The sequence below is a fragment of the Drosophila arizonae genome, chromosome 5 (assembly GCF_054131065.1).
Source record: "Drosophila arizonae isolate 15081-1271.41 chromosome 5, UAZ_ARI_1.0, whole genome shotgun sequence".
NCBI lineage: Eukaryota > Metazoa > Arthropoda > Insecta > Diptera > Drosophilidae > Drosophila > Drosophila arizonae.
In genome coordinates, this window is record NC_142925.1 from 8,323,099 (window position 1) to 8,344,480 (window position 21,382).

General features: G+C 37.4%; 1 protein-coding gene across 4 annotated transcripts in view; it reads left to right on the forward strand.

The window, feature by feature from the left end:
- The first annotated feature begins 53 nt into the window (after positions 1–53).
- The window catches only part of Epac (Exchange protein directly activated by cAMP), a 71,592-nt gene continuing 50,263 nt past the window's right edge, over positions 54–21,382 (forward strand). Inside the window, exons 1-5 of one of the 4 annotated variants that reach the window (XM_089470745.1) lie at positions 54–348; positions 1,170–1,346; positions 2,285–2,838; positions 11,626–11,768; positions 11,887–11,981. In XM_089470745.1, coding sequence (XP_089326871.1) covers positions 2,804–2,838; positions 11,626–11,768; positions 11,887–11,981 — 273 coding nt within the window. In that variant the 5' untranslated portion in view covers positions 54–348; positions 1,170–1,346; positions 2,285–2,803. Of the gene's footprint in view, positions 385–1,169; positions 1,347–2,284; positions 2,839–11,625; positions 11,769–11,886; positions 11,982–18,495; positions 19,427–21,382 lie in introns of those variants that run through there. The other 3 variants (XM_089470743.1, XM_089470744.1, XM_089470749.1) reach the window with 3 other exon arrangements.

A 21,382-nucleotide genomic window follows, 5' to 3' on the forward strand; every position in this document is an offset into this window, starting at 1 on the left:
ACGTGACGGACGTGCGGGCGCTCGACGCTTAAACCGCAAAAGCTCAATACAAAAAAATTTCTGAAATAAAATATACAAAAATATTCCAAATGATTACAAAAAGTTGCAAATTTTCCAAAAAATATAAAATTGAATTTAAAAAACGCGATTTTCCAAGAAAATGCTAAATATTCCATTTAAGAATTTCTATAATTTCATTAATATTCCTAAAAAAATGCGAAACGTGTGTTGAGTTTCCTGATTACAAATTGCTTTGGTCCCAAAAGTTCAGTTAGTCGTTAGCTCTCGCAGACAACGAACGTATCCAAGAACGTGGCTTATACGGGCTGATAAGAGAATGGAATAACGGTAAAGATTTCAAAACGTACAAGGATTAAAGACTAGGTAGTATTTTTTATTTATTTTATTTTGTATTTTTAGAGGCTATCCAATTCTTTTAATTTTCAATTATTTTTTTAGTATTTTATTAGGCTTTTTTAGAAACTATTTCGATTTGAAAGAATTTCATTAGTTTTTTCAAACGTCCGTAAGCTCGTCAGATTTTTATTTCTTCGCCTTACACTCAATCCTAAGCTTAAGACTCAAGGCTCAAGACTTTCGATTGTCCTCTTCACTTTTGCCTGCTGGCAATTCCTGAACCGCATTTAAGCACAGCCACATTTAACACTTGTGCCTCGCTTGATTCTGTTGGCAGTTCAATTACTTTCAAGACTGTCTACACTTCCCTACTTCAGAGTTTAATTACACAAACTTTGAAGTCAGCCACAGAAAAGAAAAGAAGAAAAAATAAAAAAAACCATGAAGAAATGAAACCACATGAAGTGCAAGTTATATTTGAACATTTGCCGCCCACGCACTAATTGCGTTTCTTCTCGCCGACGAATGACACACAAAAAATGGCCCGAAACAAATCCTTCCACCGCGCGTCAGCCATTGTTGTTTCCGTTACGAGCCGTTGTGTTTGATAAGCGCCTTATCAGTTGTTATCTAGACAAAGCGGGCCATTGATAAGGTGTTTTAGTTGCGCACACAGCGATAAAAATGACATAAAATAGAAAAGCGATATACTATAGATAGATAGTTAGCTTTATATTTATATATGTATGTCAGTTCTTTGTCATGTGATGCGAACACAGCTCAACCCAATTACGAAGTTACAATTTTTGTAGCATACACAACGGCGCATTGCATTGTCATTTAATGATTGGAAAATAGATTAGCGTTAAACGTGGTACGAATTGGATTTTCCCGGCATTCGTTTAACGAGTGAAAATAATGTGTGCATTAAATGGATTAAATTATCGACTATTATAAGAGGAAACCAGTTTTGGTGATAATTATTGAAGGTATTGCAAGAAGTCGATGGAAAACATGTGAGCTAATTAGCTAAAATTGTTAGAAGCAATTATCATTAACAGCATTTAAAAAGTATGAATGGGACTCTACTTGTATTTTATAAGGTGCAATATTAAATTGGGTCAAGCTAATATTTGGCCTAGATATATCTATATTATCTACGATATATAATGTAGAAGCTTACGAATTTGAAGCTTCTACTTTACGTCTCTGAACTCAAAACTCATATAAGGTTTCAATAACCGATTGATACGACTACTAGAAAGATATCTATTAGAATAACAAATCGTTGCCTGCGGACTCAGCTGTGACGGAGCTAGTTGTCAATCGACTCGTAACTGCAAAGATACCAATAGCAATGTGCTTTAATACGCAATATCAAGTATACGCAGTGTGCAATCGCACGTCATGCGTCAGCACCTTTTATTACAATTTTTTTGTTTTCTCTTTTTCCTTTCGAAAAGTTCTATGGCTATGCATATAATGCTGATAACATGCATTCATACTCACACACACGCACACACAAAAAACAGTTGCAAATGTGCTGTAAAGAAATTTGCTTTGTTTAGGGCCAACATGCATTAAGCCTGCTGGGCAGCTGTCAACAGTGGGCAACAAGGCACATTAGCAGATATTCACACACACACACACACACACTCGAGCACACATGTGTGGAACCCCTTTTAGTTTTGAATCCTGTAAAGTCTGCACAACAATAACAATGCGCATTACTTTGGCTTCCATTTGCTGCCAACTAAGCAAACATGAAAATACATTTACAGTTGAGCCAGTGGCTTGAGTCCCTTAAGTCCCTGCAATAAGTTCTCTACTTTCTTCGTATTATTCGTAGATATATTTTCAGAGAACAGTTTTTGCTGCTGTTTCACAACTGTTAACTAATAAACCTTCAACTAAATTCTATTTACAGCTGCTGCGTGCGACAATTGTCGAAATCGGAATCGAGGTCGAAATCGAAGTCGAAGTCATGTCCAGGCCAAATCAGCATATAAAACACAATAGACATTCAAATTAAAATTCAATTGTGTTTTTTCCTCGTGTTTATTCCCAAAATACTTTTCGTTTCGTTTTATTGTCTGGGCACATTGAAGAGGAATTATAAATTGAAATCCGCGTTGAGTGCAAAGTGTTTACAATCAGCTTTCGGCTGGGCCACAGCTTTTCGCGGCATTTTCTTTTCTCTTTTCTGCTTTGAAATGCAACATTTATTTCATAACAACAACAACAACAACAACGACGTCGGCAATTTAACAGCTCAAATATTTTCGGACCTCGACACTTGTGTTACGCAAATAGAAAAATAAATTGTGGCTTTAAGTTAAGTTCGAGTTTTCCCACGAATATCATAAAAGTTTAACAAAAAATCAAAATTATAAATAAATAAAATATATTGGTAAAAAAAAATTTTAAATAAATAAAATTGTGCATAATGGCGATGGAATGGATAACAGCTATGGACAAACGGTATGTGGCATAGTTATTTTATTATAATTAACAGAATATTTAAAATATATTTAAGCTTGATTTTATATATAACTAAGTTTGCAGAAATTATTTAGAAAAGATTTAATAAAATTTAAAAAAGATTTTGAGCTAAATTTGAGTTATAATAAATAATAAATATCTGAGATCTTTTTTTATTTTTTATTTTGCATTAAAAAAGTCTTAAGGCCACTCCACGTGAGCAAGAATATGCACTGCTTTAGACGCTTGCATAGATAATATAATAAAATTCACTTTTAATGTTATTCATATGAGAATCACTTAGAAAGGCGCTTTAGAAAAAGTTTGCATTGTAGTTCATTACCATTTCATTTAATTTTTTTAATATTATTTATTTATTTAATTGTTACAAATAATTATTTCTAGATAACAAAATTTGAAGCCATAGCAACAAATGGCTTCAGGCAATATCATTTCATTTATTATTTTTTAGTTCTCTGACAGCCAACAAATTATATGAAATTATATGAACTTAAATTAGCTCTGACAATATCTCAGCTGCTCCTTGTAGCATTAAAAAAAAAGAAGTAAATAAAAACAAAATAGACAAAAAATAAAAAGCACAATATATTTTGTTATCTTTCGCATTTTCTAAAGCACCAAAGTACTTCACAAAGTTACATTAAGACTGTAGCCGAGCGTAAAATGCGACTGTGAAATAAATAATGCGAGATGCACAATCATATTTCAAGCTCGAGTGAAATTAATTGAATTAAAATTTAAAATTCATGCGCTCACGAGGCGAACATTTCCAATTTGTCAGCTGGGAGAACTTTTTGGCTGTTAGCCCTGGCAGGCGACATGCTGCTCCATCATTATTTAAGCAGCAGCAGCAGACGAACAAATGTCGTGTATGTTGGATTTCAAATGTTTATAACATGCTCGACATTCATCTGTCAAATGGCAACAGCTGGCCAACAGCACTCGGGCACATCCACTCAGATCCAAATCCAAATACAAATCCAAATGCTGGACACGGCTGGCTACAAATTATACGCTTTATCAAATTACAATCGCTTTTTAAGCACAATTCTTGTCCAAATGCAATTACAAAGCTGCTGCGACTCCTGCTGCTGCTCACTTGCTGTCCAAAGTGCTCCCCCAACTAAATGCCTGCGGGCCAGGACCAGCCAGCCGGCCCCTTTCCACTTGATTAGCGCACTGGAGTAGCAAAAATTTGTGAGCTGACGAATTGGCGATGGGCGGTGTTTGGCTTTGGCTTTCAAGGGCCGCATTCAAGCGCAAATTGTGCTCATTACAAGACCAAACTAAAGTAGCAAAAAATATACACACACATACACATACATATAAACATCTGTATATATGAGAATCCACTTTTCATGGCACTCTGCAGAATAGAAAGCATCATTAGCCCAAGTGGCAAAACGTTTCGGCTCGATTATTTCGTGCGGCAGCTGCTGCTTGGGTTTCAGCTGCATGTACCGAAAAATTGTTACAATCTAAATGCTATATCAAGGGCGGTTACAGTTACAGGCCAGCCACGCCCACGCACACATACCGGCGCACACAATCAATCAGCACTTGCCCGCTGGCGGCTTAAATGAACAGCATAGCAACTTGCCAGAAATCCAACATAGAACAGGGTCAGCTAGCTGACTGGCTCTATATGTGTGTTAGCTGGCGAAAAAGGTCGAGGGCAAAAAGGGCTTTAAGCCAACACACACACACAGTCACGTACATCAAACTGTTTGCTGTGTGATTTTGCGACGGTTTTTGTGTGTGCTGCAAATATTTGTGTTTCTCGCATTTGTTTAGCTCTTTCTTTGTTGCATTTTTTATTTGCACGCTAACTGAAACAATAAGTACGCTGTGCGTTGGCCAAAAGCCAGCTGCGAGTGGCGGGTCAAAGAGTTAAAGCGCGGCCACTGATCGACTGACGGATGCCCTGCGGGCAGCTGTGAAAAGTTGCGGGTTGAAACTTTAATAATCTAAATTTCTGAGATAGAGAAACTTTTGGCAATTATATTTGTTTTAACAGTTGTTTTTTATTGGGCTAAGAAATGTATATTGAAACGATTGGCAGATACTCTGTAAAGGGCTTTAAGCATTTGTATGCTAAAATATGTGAGTGAGTGAGTGAGGGAAATGTAATCATCCTATGGTAAATCGCGTTATTTTATGTAACTAACTCCAAAAGAGAGAGAGAGAGAGAGAGAGAGAGAGAGAGACTGTGTGTGAGAGAGAGAAAGAGAGGATTACTTTCCACACTCTGCATATTAAAAAGGTAAAGGTTTCTAGCTAAAGGAGCTTGCATAAGGAGCTTTAGATATCAGAGCTCAATGCTCGACTGATAGACACTCTATAATGAGCTTATCATATATGTATGTATATTCCTCTTTGAATTTTTGCATCAAATATGTTACTAAGAAAGTGAAAAGCTTTTGGGTTCAAGATTTATATAAAAAAGTTTTTTGAGCTATTTGTTCCACTGAAAGATACTCTGAACAGGCTTTAGACGTTTAGTGTAAAAAAATGTAAAGCTGCCAGATTCTAGAGTTTGCATCTAATAAATATCTTTAAGTTTCACTCACCTCAACATAAATACCAAAATCTCAAACAGATATGTATATCCGTTACATATCACTTCTACCCCACACTGAAATTCCACTGAGCACAGCAAACCCATCCAAAGCACCTGCCTTAATACAGGGTACAATTAACATGTTTTGCTGCCATTGGCATTACAAGCGAAATGTAATGCATTCTTCTTCCGACAAGTCAGTGAATTTGCATTTTGGCCAAGTAACGATTGGCCATAAACCAATGTCAGAGTGCCGAAAATACGCGCACCGCAATTGCCACAGAATAAATGATTTAATTTGGGGCCAAAATTAATGGCAACAGCTCGAAAGTCACGCAGTCTCAAATCTTTGGCTCGTAATGCGGTAATGCGGCTTATCAGAGGCGATCAGAGCAGTTTAGCCAGCTCGTGTGGCAGGACAGCCAGACAGTCAGCCAGCCAGCCAGCCAAGTTGTCTGGCAATTGATATTGATGATGCTGTTGGCTCTAGCCTCAAGTGCTACGTGGCGTATGCGTGTTGTTGCCACATATTTATCATACGACACGTGTGCGGCTACACAAAGAGCTTCAAGCACATTATATATTTAAATTATTACTTTACGCTGCTTTTCAGCTGTTGCTGTTGCCTGCCGACTTACACAGGACAATTATAAAATAAAAACAGAGGCCGCTTTGCATTCGACAGAAACCACAAAATGCTATTATAATAAACAACAAGCCGGGACGAGCGAGACGCTTCCGGTACCCGAATTCCCTATTAAGCAGGCTGCTCCTATATATATATAAATGTGTGTATATATATACATATATATATGCATGTGGCAGACATGGCACTTAGCCGTGCCGCTGTTTGGTTAACGACAGCAACAACTGGCAACGCCCAGTCGCTGAGGGCCCATACACAACATGGCCTATAAATTATGTATGAGTGCGGCCAAAGACAAACTCCAGCTCCAACAAGGCTACGGCTACGGCTGCGGCAGCAGCAACAGCTCACCTTCAACAGCGGCAAAAGTTGCTCAGCGCCAGCGTCAAAAAGTATACACTACAATATTAAAGTAGCATCAAGCCACACACACACACCTACACACGCACAGCAGGGGCACACTAACTAACAGCCAGCAGCTTTGTTGATTTTGATTTAGAGCGAAAATTTGCTTTCGGTTCTTGCATCTGCCTATTTGATGGCATTTTTAATTAACCAAAAAACACAACGAATTCAAGTTAGACTGTCTATGCCGCACAGCCGTGTTTGCTCATTTGCCAGCTTCACAGGCACACATGCATACACACACATACACACGCACTTATTTGCCATTTTCAGCTGCACTGCAGCTGAGCTTTATAAAGCAAACAGGCACAAGCAAAAGAATGAGCTTGAATAACATTAGCCAGAAGCAGCACTTCAATTTTAAATTAAATTTCATGCCGACAGCGAGCGGGCAACAGGAAACTTTATTTAGTCAGAGAAGCTGAAGTATTCGGTGGCGAGGCGAGCTTTAAATTTTATGAGAGAGTTTAGTGCACTATTAAAGCTTTTGGCGTGTTCTTAATATTTTAATATATTTTAAAAGACATTAAACTTGGCCAATCAAAATGGGATTTTGTTTTTGTTACCATATGACATATTGTCTTGAAAATAATACAAAAAAAAAAAAAAAGATAAAAACTGTAGTATTAAAATAAAAAATTTGTGAAATTATATTCTTATGTTAACAAATGACATCTCGAATAGTAAAAGAGTTGAGCTTTTATTAAAAAAAGTAAATAAATAAAATAAAAATTCATTCTCAAAGAGCAGAACTTTTAAGTTAGTCTGATGCTTAAAATGACCTAAAAAATTTCTTGATCAACTGTCATCTAGGGCTTTTTAAAAGCGAGTCCTACACAGTTATATGAAAAAAGCTTTTCAATGCCAAACAGTGCTTTTACATATGCCAATCTAACGCTTTAATGAGCTTTAAAATTCAATCTCCAATAAGTTGCAAAAAGAGACTTTCAAAGTCGTCCAAAGCTTTAAAGTAAAGCAAAAGGTTTAAAATGTCTTAAAAGCCCTCTGAACTGGTCATAAATAATACAAAAAACAATAAATTCCCAAAATAGATCGGCTACAAAATTATTAGCCTTATTTGCAGCTACAATTTAAGAAGCTCTTACGTGCTACTTGAGGTCAGTGTCGAGCAGGCTCACAGCTGCCAGCTCTCAGTGGACCAAGTGTCCAGTCTGAAGTTTTTATAGATGAATCCATGCAGCAGCCGACACGAGCTAAGGCCACTTCTTAAGAGGCCGACCGAAGAGAAACTTATCTAAAGTTGAACGCTGGGCAATTAGTTGTTGACTTTCACTTCTTCTTCTTCTCTGGCTGCTTATCTCAGCCAGAACATCCGTTTCCGGTTAGCTGGCCGCTCGGCAGCCCCTTCCTTAAGTGTTTACTTATGCATTTTCATTTCGATATACAAATAAGAATATTACCAAAAAACAAACCGAATTGCGAATGTTTTATTTGCATATTTAATTCGGGCTCCAGCCATGTCCAAGGAGCATTCAAATTTTTAGACTCATTCACGAAAGTGAAATGAGTATATTGGTTTTGTGCAATGTCCGTCTTGCTGTCCGTCCGTCTGTCCGTCTGTCCGTCTGTCCGTCTGTCCGTATGAACGCAATCTATTTCGGCGCTATTGAAGCTAGAGACTTGAAATTTGGAACACATACTCGTGTATATCTCCGATTTATAAAGTGTTAAAATTTTCCCGATCCGCCCACTAGGGGCGTGGCAAATCGGAAAATGCATTTTCCGATATACCAGAAATCATGTTTGTTGAAGAGCTAGAAAGCTGAAATTTGGTATGTAGGTCCGCGCCAACCACCCAAGATCACAAGCTATGGCGGATATATCTCCGCCCATTAGGGGCGTGGCAAATCGGACAAAACTGTATCTCCTAAAGTTATAAACCTAGAATGCTGAAATTTTGCACGTAAGCTAATGTTTTAGTTCTATGAAGATGGGTGAAAAAATTATATATCTACGTCCCTTAGGGGCGTGGCAAATCGGACCTGAAGATATAGTGATTTTTCGAATTCTGCTATATTTTAGGCACTATTGATGCTAGAGATCTGAAATTTGGTATATATACGCGGGTTGATCACCCAAGTCCAACGAGCTATGGTAGATATATGTCCGCCCATAGGGGGCGTGGCAAACCGCAAAAGTTTATATCTCCTACAATTTAAGAGCTAGAAGCTTCAAATTTGGATAGTTAAGTTACTGGTAGCCTCCTCTATCGATGCCCCAAAAATAATTTTTAAGCCTCTTTAGGGGCGTGGCATATCGAAAAATACCCTGTAATTTTCACATTTTTTGAGCGTAAGAATTCAAATTTTGCATTTAGGTAACCGGTTACTCGTTCTAAGAACTGGCTAAAATTGAGGAGTCGACGGCCACTAGGGGCGTGGCAATCGGCATTTACAGTGCCCGTATCGCGACATTTATATGCGTCAGCCATCTATTTATGCATTTGTACATATAAATAAGCTTAATAGATATTCATAATACAAAAGGAAACATTTTTATGAATTTAAAAAAATTTAAAAGAAGCTAAAATAACAAAAATTTGCAATTTACAAAAAAGTGTTTTCCGCGGGATTTGAACTCGCACCCAACCCAAACAGCATGTTTGTCAAAATAGCTAAAATAATGGTCGTCGGCGCTTCAGCCTACAGCACCACCGCGTCGTTTCGATCAATAGAAGTTAAAACGAAATCACATTATTGTTATGACGCCACATAGCAAAGAAAAGCCAGAGTGGTGGCTGGAAATTCAAAAACAATGCAAAGACAAATCAATCGCAACGAGATTCTTAGAATATGCTAGAGTACGCATTTATGTGTGCATACATACACACATACAAATGAGCGCGTGTATAAGGCTGGAATGCTTGATGCTATGCGTGCAGACTTACATATATACATATGTATGTATTTGCATATATGTATTTGAGGGCTATTTAAGAAGAAACAAATTTAAACTTATAAAATTATTCGACTAAGAAAATGAAAAGTATTAAGTGCCATTCAGTCAAGCTCGCACCTTCCCAATAAAATATCTATTTTATAAAAAACGAAAAATGTATGAAAAAAAAAAAAAAACATAGTAGAGGTTCGAACCTCCCTACTCTAACGTTACTTGCGTCGCCCTTAGCACCCGCGCCATTGCTTTGCTCGAGCACTCAGCTGCTAAAATAGAATAGCTTAATAAGAGAGCGTCATCAGACAAAACTACAGTAACGGCTAGAAAGTCCAGAAATCAATCGAAATTCTAAGAATGTGAGAAAAGGCGCGCTTCTGTCTGTACGCATAGAATAGACGATGAGTGTGTGCACATGTATAGTAAAATCGCGCTGATCTGCTGCTAGCTTGAAGCCGGTATCCAATATATGGATATAAATACATGTATATTATTAAAAGTCAAAATTGTATAAATTATATACATATGCATGTAATTTGAATGCAATTATGCAATGATCATAGCAATAGCTATCGATGATTTTCCCATTTTAAATGGGATCATGCCCTGTTTTTTGTTGCGCACTAGACTTGAAAATTGCACTATATACTCTGGTTGACAGCGTTTGGGCTGTGAATGAGTCTTCTGCAATCGGTATCGCCCGACTGCAACGTTCTTACTTGTTTAATTTCAGCATTGTTGTATATAAATTTTTTTTATATTTTGCGTTTTTCCCTTTCCATTTGTATTTGCATTTCCATTTCATGGCATTCTTTCATATTTTTCTTTTTCATTTTTTTTTTTTTATTTCTCTGGCCTTGTCTGTTCGCCTTCGCAGCTATAAAACATAAAACAAATATAACAACAGCTCTTTGAATGGCAGTCATTTAAAAACTGCAAAGTACTCAAACTCATTCGCATTCCTTCTGGGCTTGGAGCTCTTTTTATGTTGGATATACATATATATATATATTTGCGCACTTTATTAGGATCTATTGTTCGACCACAGAGAGATGCTGATGCGGCTGCGGTGGCTACGGCGGCTGTTGCTGTGATTGATCTAGTTGCGCCATTTACTTTGAGCTCTTCCTCCAATCACTCGAGAAAGTATTTTTATTTTCTCGGAAGAATTTACAAAGACTTTTATAATTGGAATGAATGGGAAAGATAAGAGAGAGAGAGAGGGCTTGTAAATGAATAATCACTTCAAAACTATTTAAGAGGGGTTTTGACAGGCGCTTAGACATAATAGAACGGAAAGCAAATATTATAGGATTTAATGGGAATAAAAAATGAGCTTAGGGGAAAAAAAATAAAATAAATATAATAAAGAAAATAAAATAAAATAAATAAATAAGAATAACAATGATGAGAAACATTAAATAAAATAAAAATAATAAAAAAAATAGATAAAATAAAATAAATAAATAAGTAAGAATAACAATAATAAGAAAAATTAAATAAATAATAAAAAATAGATTAAATAAAAAAATAAATAAATAACAATAACAATAATAAGAAAACGGCTTCTTATTATTATGTATTACATAAAGAAGATGGTGTACACAATTATTATTAAATCTTAAAAGATATATAAAATAATATTATACTTAAGTTATATATGCTTTTTTAGGCTTTAATTTTATTTTTATTCAATGCTAATATCTAATAAATAAATAAATTTATATGCTTAAGTATACAAATTTTTAGAATATTATTGAGATTATTTTCATTTGACATTTTCAATAAATATTTTCAATTTATTTCTTGATAACAAACATTTCTAAGCGTCATTTGTAATAAATATGATTTAAAGCTTCATGCTTACTAGATGATAAATCATTGGCTCTAAGCTATTCATATTGCTATTCATTACTATTCACTACTATTCATTATAGTCATTTCCTTTTACTGAGCGAATTAAGTGAATATTTGTTGGCAAAATAAATAAAAGAGCATTTTGGCCATATTCTAGCTAGACCTAAATGGCCAATAGAATGACTTAACTAGTGGATTAAGGAAAATTGATTGTTTTTCAGTTATTGCTTATTGAGTAAGTGGTCTATAAAAGCGCACCAAAATATATAAAGAGCAACTTAATTTTTATTGTTTTTTGAAGTTGAGTTTAATTTGTTCTGTGTTGACACTGCGTGCTATTTGCTGGAAGTTATTTTATCTTTTATTTTCATTTTCTTTATTGCAGTCCTTGTGATCGCAACCTACGTGATGTGGAACTAATATCCTGTCGCTTGCGACGCGTGGAGCCGCTCTGTCGCCTGCCAGGGTCAGCCTTGCAGCAGTTGGCCATGTGCGGCTTCTACGAGGACTTGGAGAAGGGCGTCACACGTAAGTGAAATTTAAGCATTAATTATGTGCACAACATATTAAATGAGTTCACTTCTCTTCTTTTTTAATAACAATTTCTTCTCTTGTTGCTCTTCTTCTTCTTCTTCTTCTTCTTTAGTTTTTCGCGCTGGCGAACAAGGACGCTTTTGGTATGCGGTCCTCGGCGGCTCATTGGAGGTGCGCTATCACGCTCATTCCGATGCCGATGGAAAGGTGAGTGCACTCACATCAATATTGCATGCATGCAGCACAAATAGAGACATACATATAAATATATATACACATACTATATATATATTTGTATAGGTATATGTACATGTCAGCTATTGTCAAGCACCATGGCTTGACTGTCATGTCATGCGAAAACAATGCACGGTTTGAACAATATAATTGATGGCGATTATATCACCAGGATAGCAAAGGGGGAAGAAGGAATAAAAAAGCGAAAAAAAAATGGTTATGCATGAATAAACTAACAGCGATGAGGCATCGACTGCGGCTGAGGCTTCAGCCTGAATCCGGGGTCTGGGTTGGCTCTGGGTCTGAGTCTGGGCATGTTCAATATGTCGATTCGATTGCCAAATGGGTTATGTGGTTACGGGCTGCGCTGTGTGGGCTCTCGGCTTCGGATTGTGGCTTATGTGCCCGTGGCTGGTCTTTTATCTGCTACGAAACTGCTGACAGCGCCATTGTGCATTCAGTTGCTTCGCCTCTATTTTTGCCAGCATTTTTTTTTTTTTTTTTTTGCACATTGATATTATGTTTTTTTTTTTTTTTGCTGTTCTTTTTTTTTTTGTACTATTGTGCTGGCCACAGGACATTAATTTCCGCACGGATATTGGCCCGTCGTATTTGCAGGCTTTCGATGGCGTTCTCTCGCTCTCTCTTGCTCTATCTCTATCTCGCTCTGTCAGTGGACCTGCTCGAGTACATGGTCGAGTTCATTTAGGTTCCATGCATGTCCACTCCAAAAAGGTGTCGGCTAATTGAAATGGGCGCATGGCCAAGCTAACTGACATATGTATACAAGTACACGTGTGTGTATATGTGTGTGTGTATGTGTATGTGTGCCATAGAAATTTGAGTATTATGTGTGCAAGTGGTCCATGAAGGACGCTCGCTGGCTGTAACACGAGCTGGAAAACTAATCAGCGCTGCGGTTGACATCGGTCCGAAAGTTTGCTCAAACTAATTTTTTAAATAAATTCTCATTTATGGCCACGCTCTTGAGAGCTGCCTAAGCATTTTTGCATTTTAATGACATTTTATAAAAAGAGTTGAGCACATTTTATAAATTACTTAAAAAGTGTCAAACGCGCTGTCTGCTGAGCTTAAATCAGAAACTATGTATTTTAAGTGGAATTTATGTGTGGAAAAAGAGGGAAATTTAATGTGGGTAAGGGGTACTACTTTCGATAAATATATTGACAGGGGGAATCGATAAAATATATTTGTGAAAGTAATATATCGAGCTGGACACTTATATACCAGACACATTTATTAAATAAAGTAAAAATTGGTTTTTAAATAGAAGAATTCTTATATGGAGTAAACCTAGAAGAGTGATACTTCTTTCGATAACCATACTTGAACTTAAGCTATCGATAACAATTAAATATTCAATATTTTTGCCATCTATATTTAGATTTGATAATCAAGTATTTTAATTCTTTGTCTATATGTAGCTCTACAGTTTTTTATACAATCGATGTGATTTATGAGTACAAATTTTGAACAATATTTCATATTTGATCAACTTTTATCAAACATGTTACTACAACAGCTGTTGCTCCCTTCACTCCCAACCTGGCTAATAAGTTATCTAACACTTTTCAATTAGCTCTCGTAAACACGCGCTGAGTATTTCCGCTTTATTTTTTCCCCTTTATTTACGGGAAACAAACCCCACGCACGCTTTCAAAGAGCTCGAGGATAATATTCGCACAGGCTGCATGGAGTCATTCACAATTAGAGCTTCAGCTGGAATCACTGCCAGCAAAGCCAAGACGCCCCTTTGAATGATGTGATAAAGCCTGCCTAATGGCACGGCTGTAGCTTCAAAATGAAACCAGCAGCAACGTAATACTTTGAACCCTTTTTGGTTTATGGCCATTTCTTTTTCTACTCCTCTTATTGGGTCAGAAAAAGGGTATTACCTTGTACAGCTTGAGCTCGTATTTTAATGCTTATTTATAAGAAATGTTTGTATAAATTGTGTTTAAAACATAGCTAAAGCAGCTGCATAATTTAGAGCTTTAAACTCTAAAATCTTCAGCGAAAATTTGTTCCGTAAAAGTAGCAAAAAAAAGAGCTGAAACTTTAGCGTCAACTTTAAGTCGAAACTTTGACATTTTAATAGTTAATTAATTATAGCTAATTACCAAGTAACTTGAACTATCACAAAACCTAACTTAACAAGAAAATATAGAAAATTGTAAGCCATCAGAAATTAGCTACTTTTTATATCAGTTTCTCGATTTCCTTTCACGACTTTGATTTCTGTTGAGCTGCTGAAAATAAAACTCAGTCAGTGTCCTTAAAGCGTTAATTTTATGACCCATTTCTGTTGCTGGCGAATTTTGCATAATTTTTCACTTGATTTATTTAGGCAGAAGCATTAGAAGCATTTTTGCCACGGGGCGAACGCTCGCAATTACAGGCCCATAAATTATGCATATTTACTTGGCTCTAGGCCATCTCTCGGGCCAGCCGGCAGAAAAAGCAACTGTATTTGACACTTGATGCAGCTGAGCAAAAAATGTTGCCGTAGCAGTCGAAAGAAGGTAAATTTAATGAATGAGCGCCGCGCGTTAAAGTTGATGAAGTTTTTGTGGTTGTTGTTGTTGTTTCTGTTTTTTTGTGGATGGTAACGCGAGTGGCGTGTGGCGTGCGACACGCAAAACCCAATTTTCCGTTCACATTCGAAGAGGAACGGGAAAAAAATCAACAGCAGCGACAAGCACAAGAAGAGCTAAATTTAACAGCCAGGGAAAAGCCAAAAAATATCACACACAAACAGACAAACAAAGGGGGAAGCCGAGAGCGTCGAGGCCCTATCAATAGCTACACAATTAATTTCAAGTGCTACTGCTAAGGCATTGGAATTCAGCATCACAAAAAATAGACAAATTAAGGCAAAGAGAGGTGGACAGATAGAGAAGCGAGAGCGAGAGAGATGGAAAAAAAATGTATGTGAGACTAGAGGCGACCATTTGGTGCGAGTTCCGCTCAACCGGATTTCCATGCAGCAGCAGCGGCGGCAGCGACAGCAGCTCACGTGACACAGTTTGTGCAGAAGGGGAGAGGAGTGTGGCGGCCTGCCTAATGATATGAGCTCACGTCATAGCATAGCTAATTTAGCGATCTAATGAAATGCGAGAAAAATTAACAGCAATAGTAGCAGCAGCAATGGTAGCAGCAATAGCAACAGCATCAATAGCTGCAGCATCAATAGCAGCAACATCAATAGCAGCAATAGCAGCAGCAGCAGCAACATCAATAGCAGCAGCAACATCAACAGCAGCAGCAGCAACATCAATAGCAGCAGCAACATCAACAGCAGCAGCAACAGCAGCAGCAGCTACAGCAGCAGCAGCAACAACAGCAGTAGCAGCAGCAACAGTAGAAGCAACATCAACAGCAGCAGCAGCAACAGCAGCAACATCAACAGCAGCAGCAGCAACAGCAGAAGCAGCAGCAATAGCAGCAGCAACAACAGCTGTAGCTGCAACAGCAACAGAAGCAACACCAGGGACAGTAACAACAAGAACAGAAAGAGCAACAACAGGAGCAACAGCAACAGCATCAACAGCACCAGCATCAGCAACAGCCGTAGTAACAGCAACAACAGCAACAGCAATATTAGTAACAGCAGCAACAGCAGCATTTTCAACAAGAGCAGCACCACCATCAGCAGCAGAACCATCTGCAACAACAACACTGGGAGCAGCAGTAAGAGCATCAGCAATAAGAACAGCAACAGCAAATACAATATTAGCATCAGCAGCAGAAATAACCAGCAGCAGCAACAACAGCATCAACAACAATAACAACAGCAACAGCAGCAGCAGCTTCCCAGCTGCGGAACAGATACAAATTGCAGTGCATTTATAAATGTTTCACTTTTGACTAGGAATTTAAGACTTATTGCAGCAGCAGCACGCACACACATGCATAAATTCTCTCCCACACACACGTATAGACAGCATACACCTGTAAACAGTTATAATTACATAATATGCGAGTGCAATGGCCATCAGCTGCAGCCAGCGTGCGCGCTGTATATCTTTGAGATTGCTGCCAGCAGCAACAGCAGCAGCAGCAGTAGCTCGGCCAAGTTCGTCTGGAATTACACAATTAATCTTTGTGGCTCTGGCTGTGTTGACGCCGACACCAATTAAAATTATGTTATAATTATAGTTGGCGGCGCGCCTGGCCATCAAATTAGCTGCGCTCTGCGATGTGCTTTTCCTAAGCTCGTCAAAACTAATGAAAATACATATATAGCTAATTATACAATATATGAGTTTGTATATAGACTTATTAAGTAAAAATGTTGTTAACCCACATATAATTAGACAATCATTAGGCCAACTCAGCTTGCCTTAATCGAAACTTTGATGGCCACCCAGCACGAGTTGCATACCTGAAATTCTAGTTCAAATTCCATTTAAACGTGGGCGGCGACTCAAGCGGGGCTTTTTCTTTCTGTAGTGAAAGTAGTAAAAGAAATTTATAACTCTATGAATCAATATACATATACATATATATAGAACTATCAGCAACAGTTCAATAGCCACAGCAATGCCGGCCAGCAGCCAGTATGCTATGAAATTTCTCGGCTGGCCAACAAAATAAACCCCATTTAAATATTGCAGCTTTCAGCGAGCACAATTTCCGTCTCTCACACAAAAGCCGGAAGCATTCCACATTTGGTAAAAAAAAAAAAAAAAAAGAGATATAAAAAGAAGAAAACAAAAAGCCGCCTGAGCAACTTTAACCTCTTTAAGCCAAAGAACAGCATTCTGTCTGGCCCCATTCGGCCAGTTCTTTAATTAGTTAATAAGTGTTGCGGTGCGAACGGCTGTCTGCCTAGCCAAAGTTGGCCGGTTTGGTGGCCCAAGCATTTGCATATTGGGTAAACCTGTAAAGCGGCAAATCAAACTCGGAAGATATATATCATTGGTATTTACAGGTAACACAATCGTCAATCGTCAATCGTCAATCATCTATCGTCTATCGTCCGGCGTCAATCAGTTCGTTAGCGAGCAGAAGCTGGCAATTTCCTTTTGGACAATCCAATCATTTGTGCTTTAATTAAACACACATTTGCACACCAACTAACTAACTAACTGGTAATTAATAGCTAGGCAAATACTCTCAGCCAGACAGACAGACAGACAGATAGCTAGAGAGAGGGATAGACAGACGGAGGAACAGCCAGCTGATGAGCTTGTCAGACGCAATCAAAGACAATCAAAGAGACAGCCAAACTAACAGTAGACAAAATACATATTGACTTGTTTATGCTCGAATGACAGGAGCTGAAAATTGGGGCAAATGGAATATAGAATGAAAGTAGATTCAACAGTTAATTTAAAGGAAATTGGGGAAATAGGGCATAAATGATTCAGTATTAAAGAAGGAACAGTTGAAATTGGGCAGACTAGCGTGTAATGTTTAGTTAATTTAAATGGATTTTAGGCAAATAACTTTGATTTAAAATTAAGTACAAAAAAATAATAATAATAATAATAATTAAAAAGAAAAAAATAATAATAAAAAAAAGAGCTAAGTAAAACTTGCTTTGAGAATAATAAATCTAAAATATATTTTTAACTCAAATTGAAGGCCTCTATTAAAAACCTTTAAAGAGCTTGAAGCAGCTGAATACGCTTAATCCAGCTTAATTTAAATTAAATTCATGTATTTAATGTAGCTTGTAATCCAGCTAAAATTCAATATTTATTAATTTAAATGCAAGGCCTCATTTGATATTTTCATTTGATATTTACTTTAATGTCTCATAAGTAAAATAAATTTTGATATAAATAATTTTTTATTCATGCCATTTTACTTTATTTAAATTTCGTGACTTTATTTTTTTATTTACTTATTTTTTTTAATTTATTTATTTTTAGTTCTGGTTGAGAGAAAGAGAGATAATGATTAATACTAATGATTAATATTATTATCAATTTTTCACACTCTAAATACTTTCAAATATATATAGCTATTAGCGCACTTTCAGCTCGTGTCACTCAAACCTGGCGAATTGCAAAGCTTATGCACACATCTGACTAGTGCTTGACTCAGAGCACACAGCTTGAGAAATGCTGAAGCTGCGCGCCACTTGAGACAGCAATAACAACAATTTGTCGCTTCTCATTAAAAGTGACTTTATGGACGCATGTACAGAGGACGACACATATATAAATATAGAGATAGGTATATATACGCATAGGCATGGGCATGGGCATATGGTATATGACTTATGGTAACATCCCTCGGAAGTGTAAATGTAAATGTAAATGTAAATCAGAGCAATATGCGCACGTTTTGTGTGTTCAGTTTGTGTCAAACAAGTTGGGCCGCTAATCTCAAAGCGATCGTCGAACGAAGTAGCCCACATACAAAACAAAGACAACAACAAAAGTATCTATGGCTGTGTGGCAGGGGCAGGGGCAGGGGGCAGACGTGTATGCGCTTGTGCGCGACCGAATGTATCTTTTGGATACATTCGCTGCCGCTACAGAAATTAATACGTGCTGAACACTCCAACAGCGCACACACAACTCGCTCGACGAGTCGCCGCTGTCGGTTCGAAAAGTTGAATTCAGTTCGAGTTTGCGTTCGAGTTTGAGTCTGCGGTTGGTGTCGGGGCGCCGGCGCGATCAGCTTTTCCGCACGTACCTGAAAGTACGTTGGCTTTCAGGCATCAGTATCGGCATCGGTATCGGCATCGGTATTCGGCTAAGATACCATATATATTTTATATTATTATTGACTGCTCTGCACTCCATATCTTATCTCGCTTTACGGTCAACCAAGACTATCCAAGTTGATGCGTCTGTTCGTTCCGCTTTGTTGTCGTCTTTCATTTCCATCCTCGACGTGGGCGCCGCTCGTTGAGACTATGCGCGGGCGTTCCAAATGCGTGTGTAAATATTTATATTTATATTGCAAAAAGTAGGAAACAAAACTACACAGAAATACGAAATAAAGTTGTTAAGTTATTATTATGGCAAGCTAAAATACCTGTACCAGGTAACAGCAGCGAAAAACAAGTGTAAACACAAAAAAAAATCACAATCAAAATTTTTCGAGTGCAGCTTTTGCAATTGTTTATGCAACTGCAGCAGCAACAACAACTACAACAACAACAAAGTGCAATTATTTTTAACAAATTATGACCTAAATGAATACACAATTTGTATATCTGAAAATACGCAATAATATATCCATTCATGTGTATTCAACCCAAATGCAAGTGCAACGAAGGCTAACGAAATTAAAAAAAAAAAAATAAATAAATTACAAATAATAATACTAGAAATTGCAACAATATCAAAAAAAATAAAAATTAAATTAAATCAAGACAGCTGCACAAACTCAGTGGATAATTTGCATTGCATTGAGCATTCAAAGGAATTTTCTAGGTTCGTATTTTGTTTATTTTACAATCAGATATTTTCATGCCACAAACAGCTGTAAAATTAAACAAATGCCAATTGCTGGAGATAAAACTGCAGAGGCGCTTTATATGGTCTCTCTCGCTGTACTCTATATATGTAGATGATAACAAGATTTTGACAGTGGGCTGATCGAGAACTTGTTGGCAATTCAAGTACAGCATTTGCTGGCTTCACAGTGGGCAGCAGAAGAATTCGCTCAGCACTTCCGGCTAAGTGAGCAATGACAGCAACAACAAAATCACATAAAACTTTGTAATAAAATTAAAAAGAGAAAAAAAAACTTCAAAAATATTATATAAACATGCAAATACTCTCACCGACAGTTTAGCTATGCATAAACATAAATAATTATGTTCCAAACATTTTTTTGATCGCATTAACAGAAAGTCGAATTCAATGGGATTTGCATAATTTTTATGTTAACAAATGAATCGACTGTCAATTTTATTCCATGAAATCGAAATAATTCGAAATGAAGTCAGCTTAGAGGTCATGGGGTGTGTACGACTGCAGATGCCCTGGAGATGCTAGAAATTAAAGAGAAAATATTATGATTTTTATATGAAATTTTTTATAAAATAATTTTTTAACTCATGAAATAAGCACTGCCATAAGCAGCAGTTTTTCATGACCTTCTTGTATATGAAAGCCCCTGAAATGTTGCCTTTGCCAATCAGTAGCTCATCATGCCCATAAGCAAAAAAAAAAATATATATATATATATATTATTCTTTGAGCCAACTTTTTGCCGCTCGAACGCAAAGCAAAGTGTGCATGAAAAAGGAAAGTTAAAGAGCGGAATTCCAGCTATAATTAAGTTCGATTGGGTCACATTCTGCCTACTTTGCACATTTTCTTGTTTCTTGCGCTTTGTGCCCGAAGGGTTTAGATGAGGCAACGAAAAGGCGTTTACTGCTTGCTCTATGACTATGGATGATGGATGGTTATATTTGGGTTGCTAAACGAAATGCCAACCACTCGATAAATATTTACATAGCTGAGCGCACACGGCGTAGCCAACAAGATAAATTGCTCTATCAGTGACAGTCCGAGATGAAAATGCAGTTGGCACTATGAAGATATATGTATATGGATAATCATTAGCTAATTGGCGGTCGAAGGCAATCGAAACATTTAGATTTATGTGCGTTTCACTTAATGAAAATTAATGATAAACCAATTAAATGAAAACGGGGAAAAGAAAAATGCTGGCTGTGAGCTCACTTAGTGAAGCTAAGCGAGTGTAATGCGCCGCAAGTTGTTGCAACAACCTTGGCAAAGGTTAAAGTTCAACGCGTTGCATATACGCCCAGAAGCATAAGCTGCGCTGAGTGGCTGCTGCTGCTCTGCCTGCTGCTGCTGCTGCTCTCTGGGGCACATCAAATACTAATAATGCTTATGGTTTATATTTTTTATGGATCAATAAGTTTGAGCGTGTGCGGCAAAGAGTTGGCCGCAGTGCGGCAGACAGCGCCATGAATAACACCAGCTGAGATCAAGGCGCTTTTAATAATCTTTAATAGGCTATATGCATGAGAGCGTGTTACAGCTAGCAAGTATCTTCCCTCTCGCTCCCTCTCCCTCTCCCTCTCCCTCTCCATGTGTGTGCGTGGGCGTGCTGCAATAAAAATGCCACACGCCCCACACACAGCTTGTGGCTAGGTGTCTGCATAGCCGTGCTCATGCCGCGCTTATCAAAATAACAACATTTCTTTTATTATTTTTTATTATCATTATTTATCTGGCGAACAAGAAAGAAGAAAAAAAGAAGAGCAACATAAAAACGGGCCAGCGTGTGTGTTTATATACTTTTATCTTTATTAATTTGATTCTCAACATCTGAAAGCTGCTCGCTGCCGGAAAACTAACATTTCCATTTGGCTTTCATTTTCACGCACATGCTCAGGCGTTCCGGGAAAA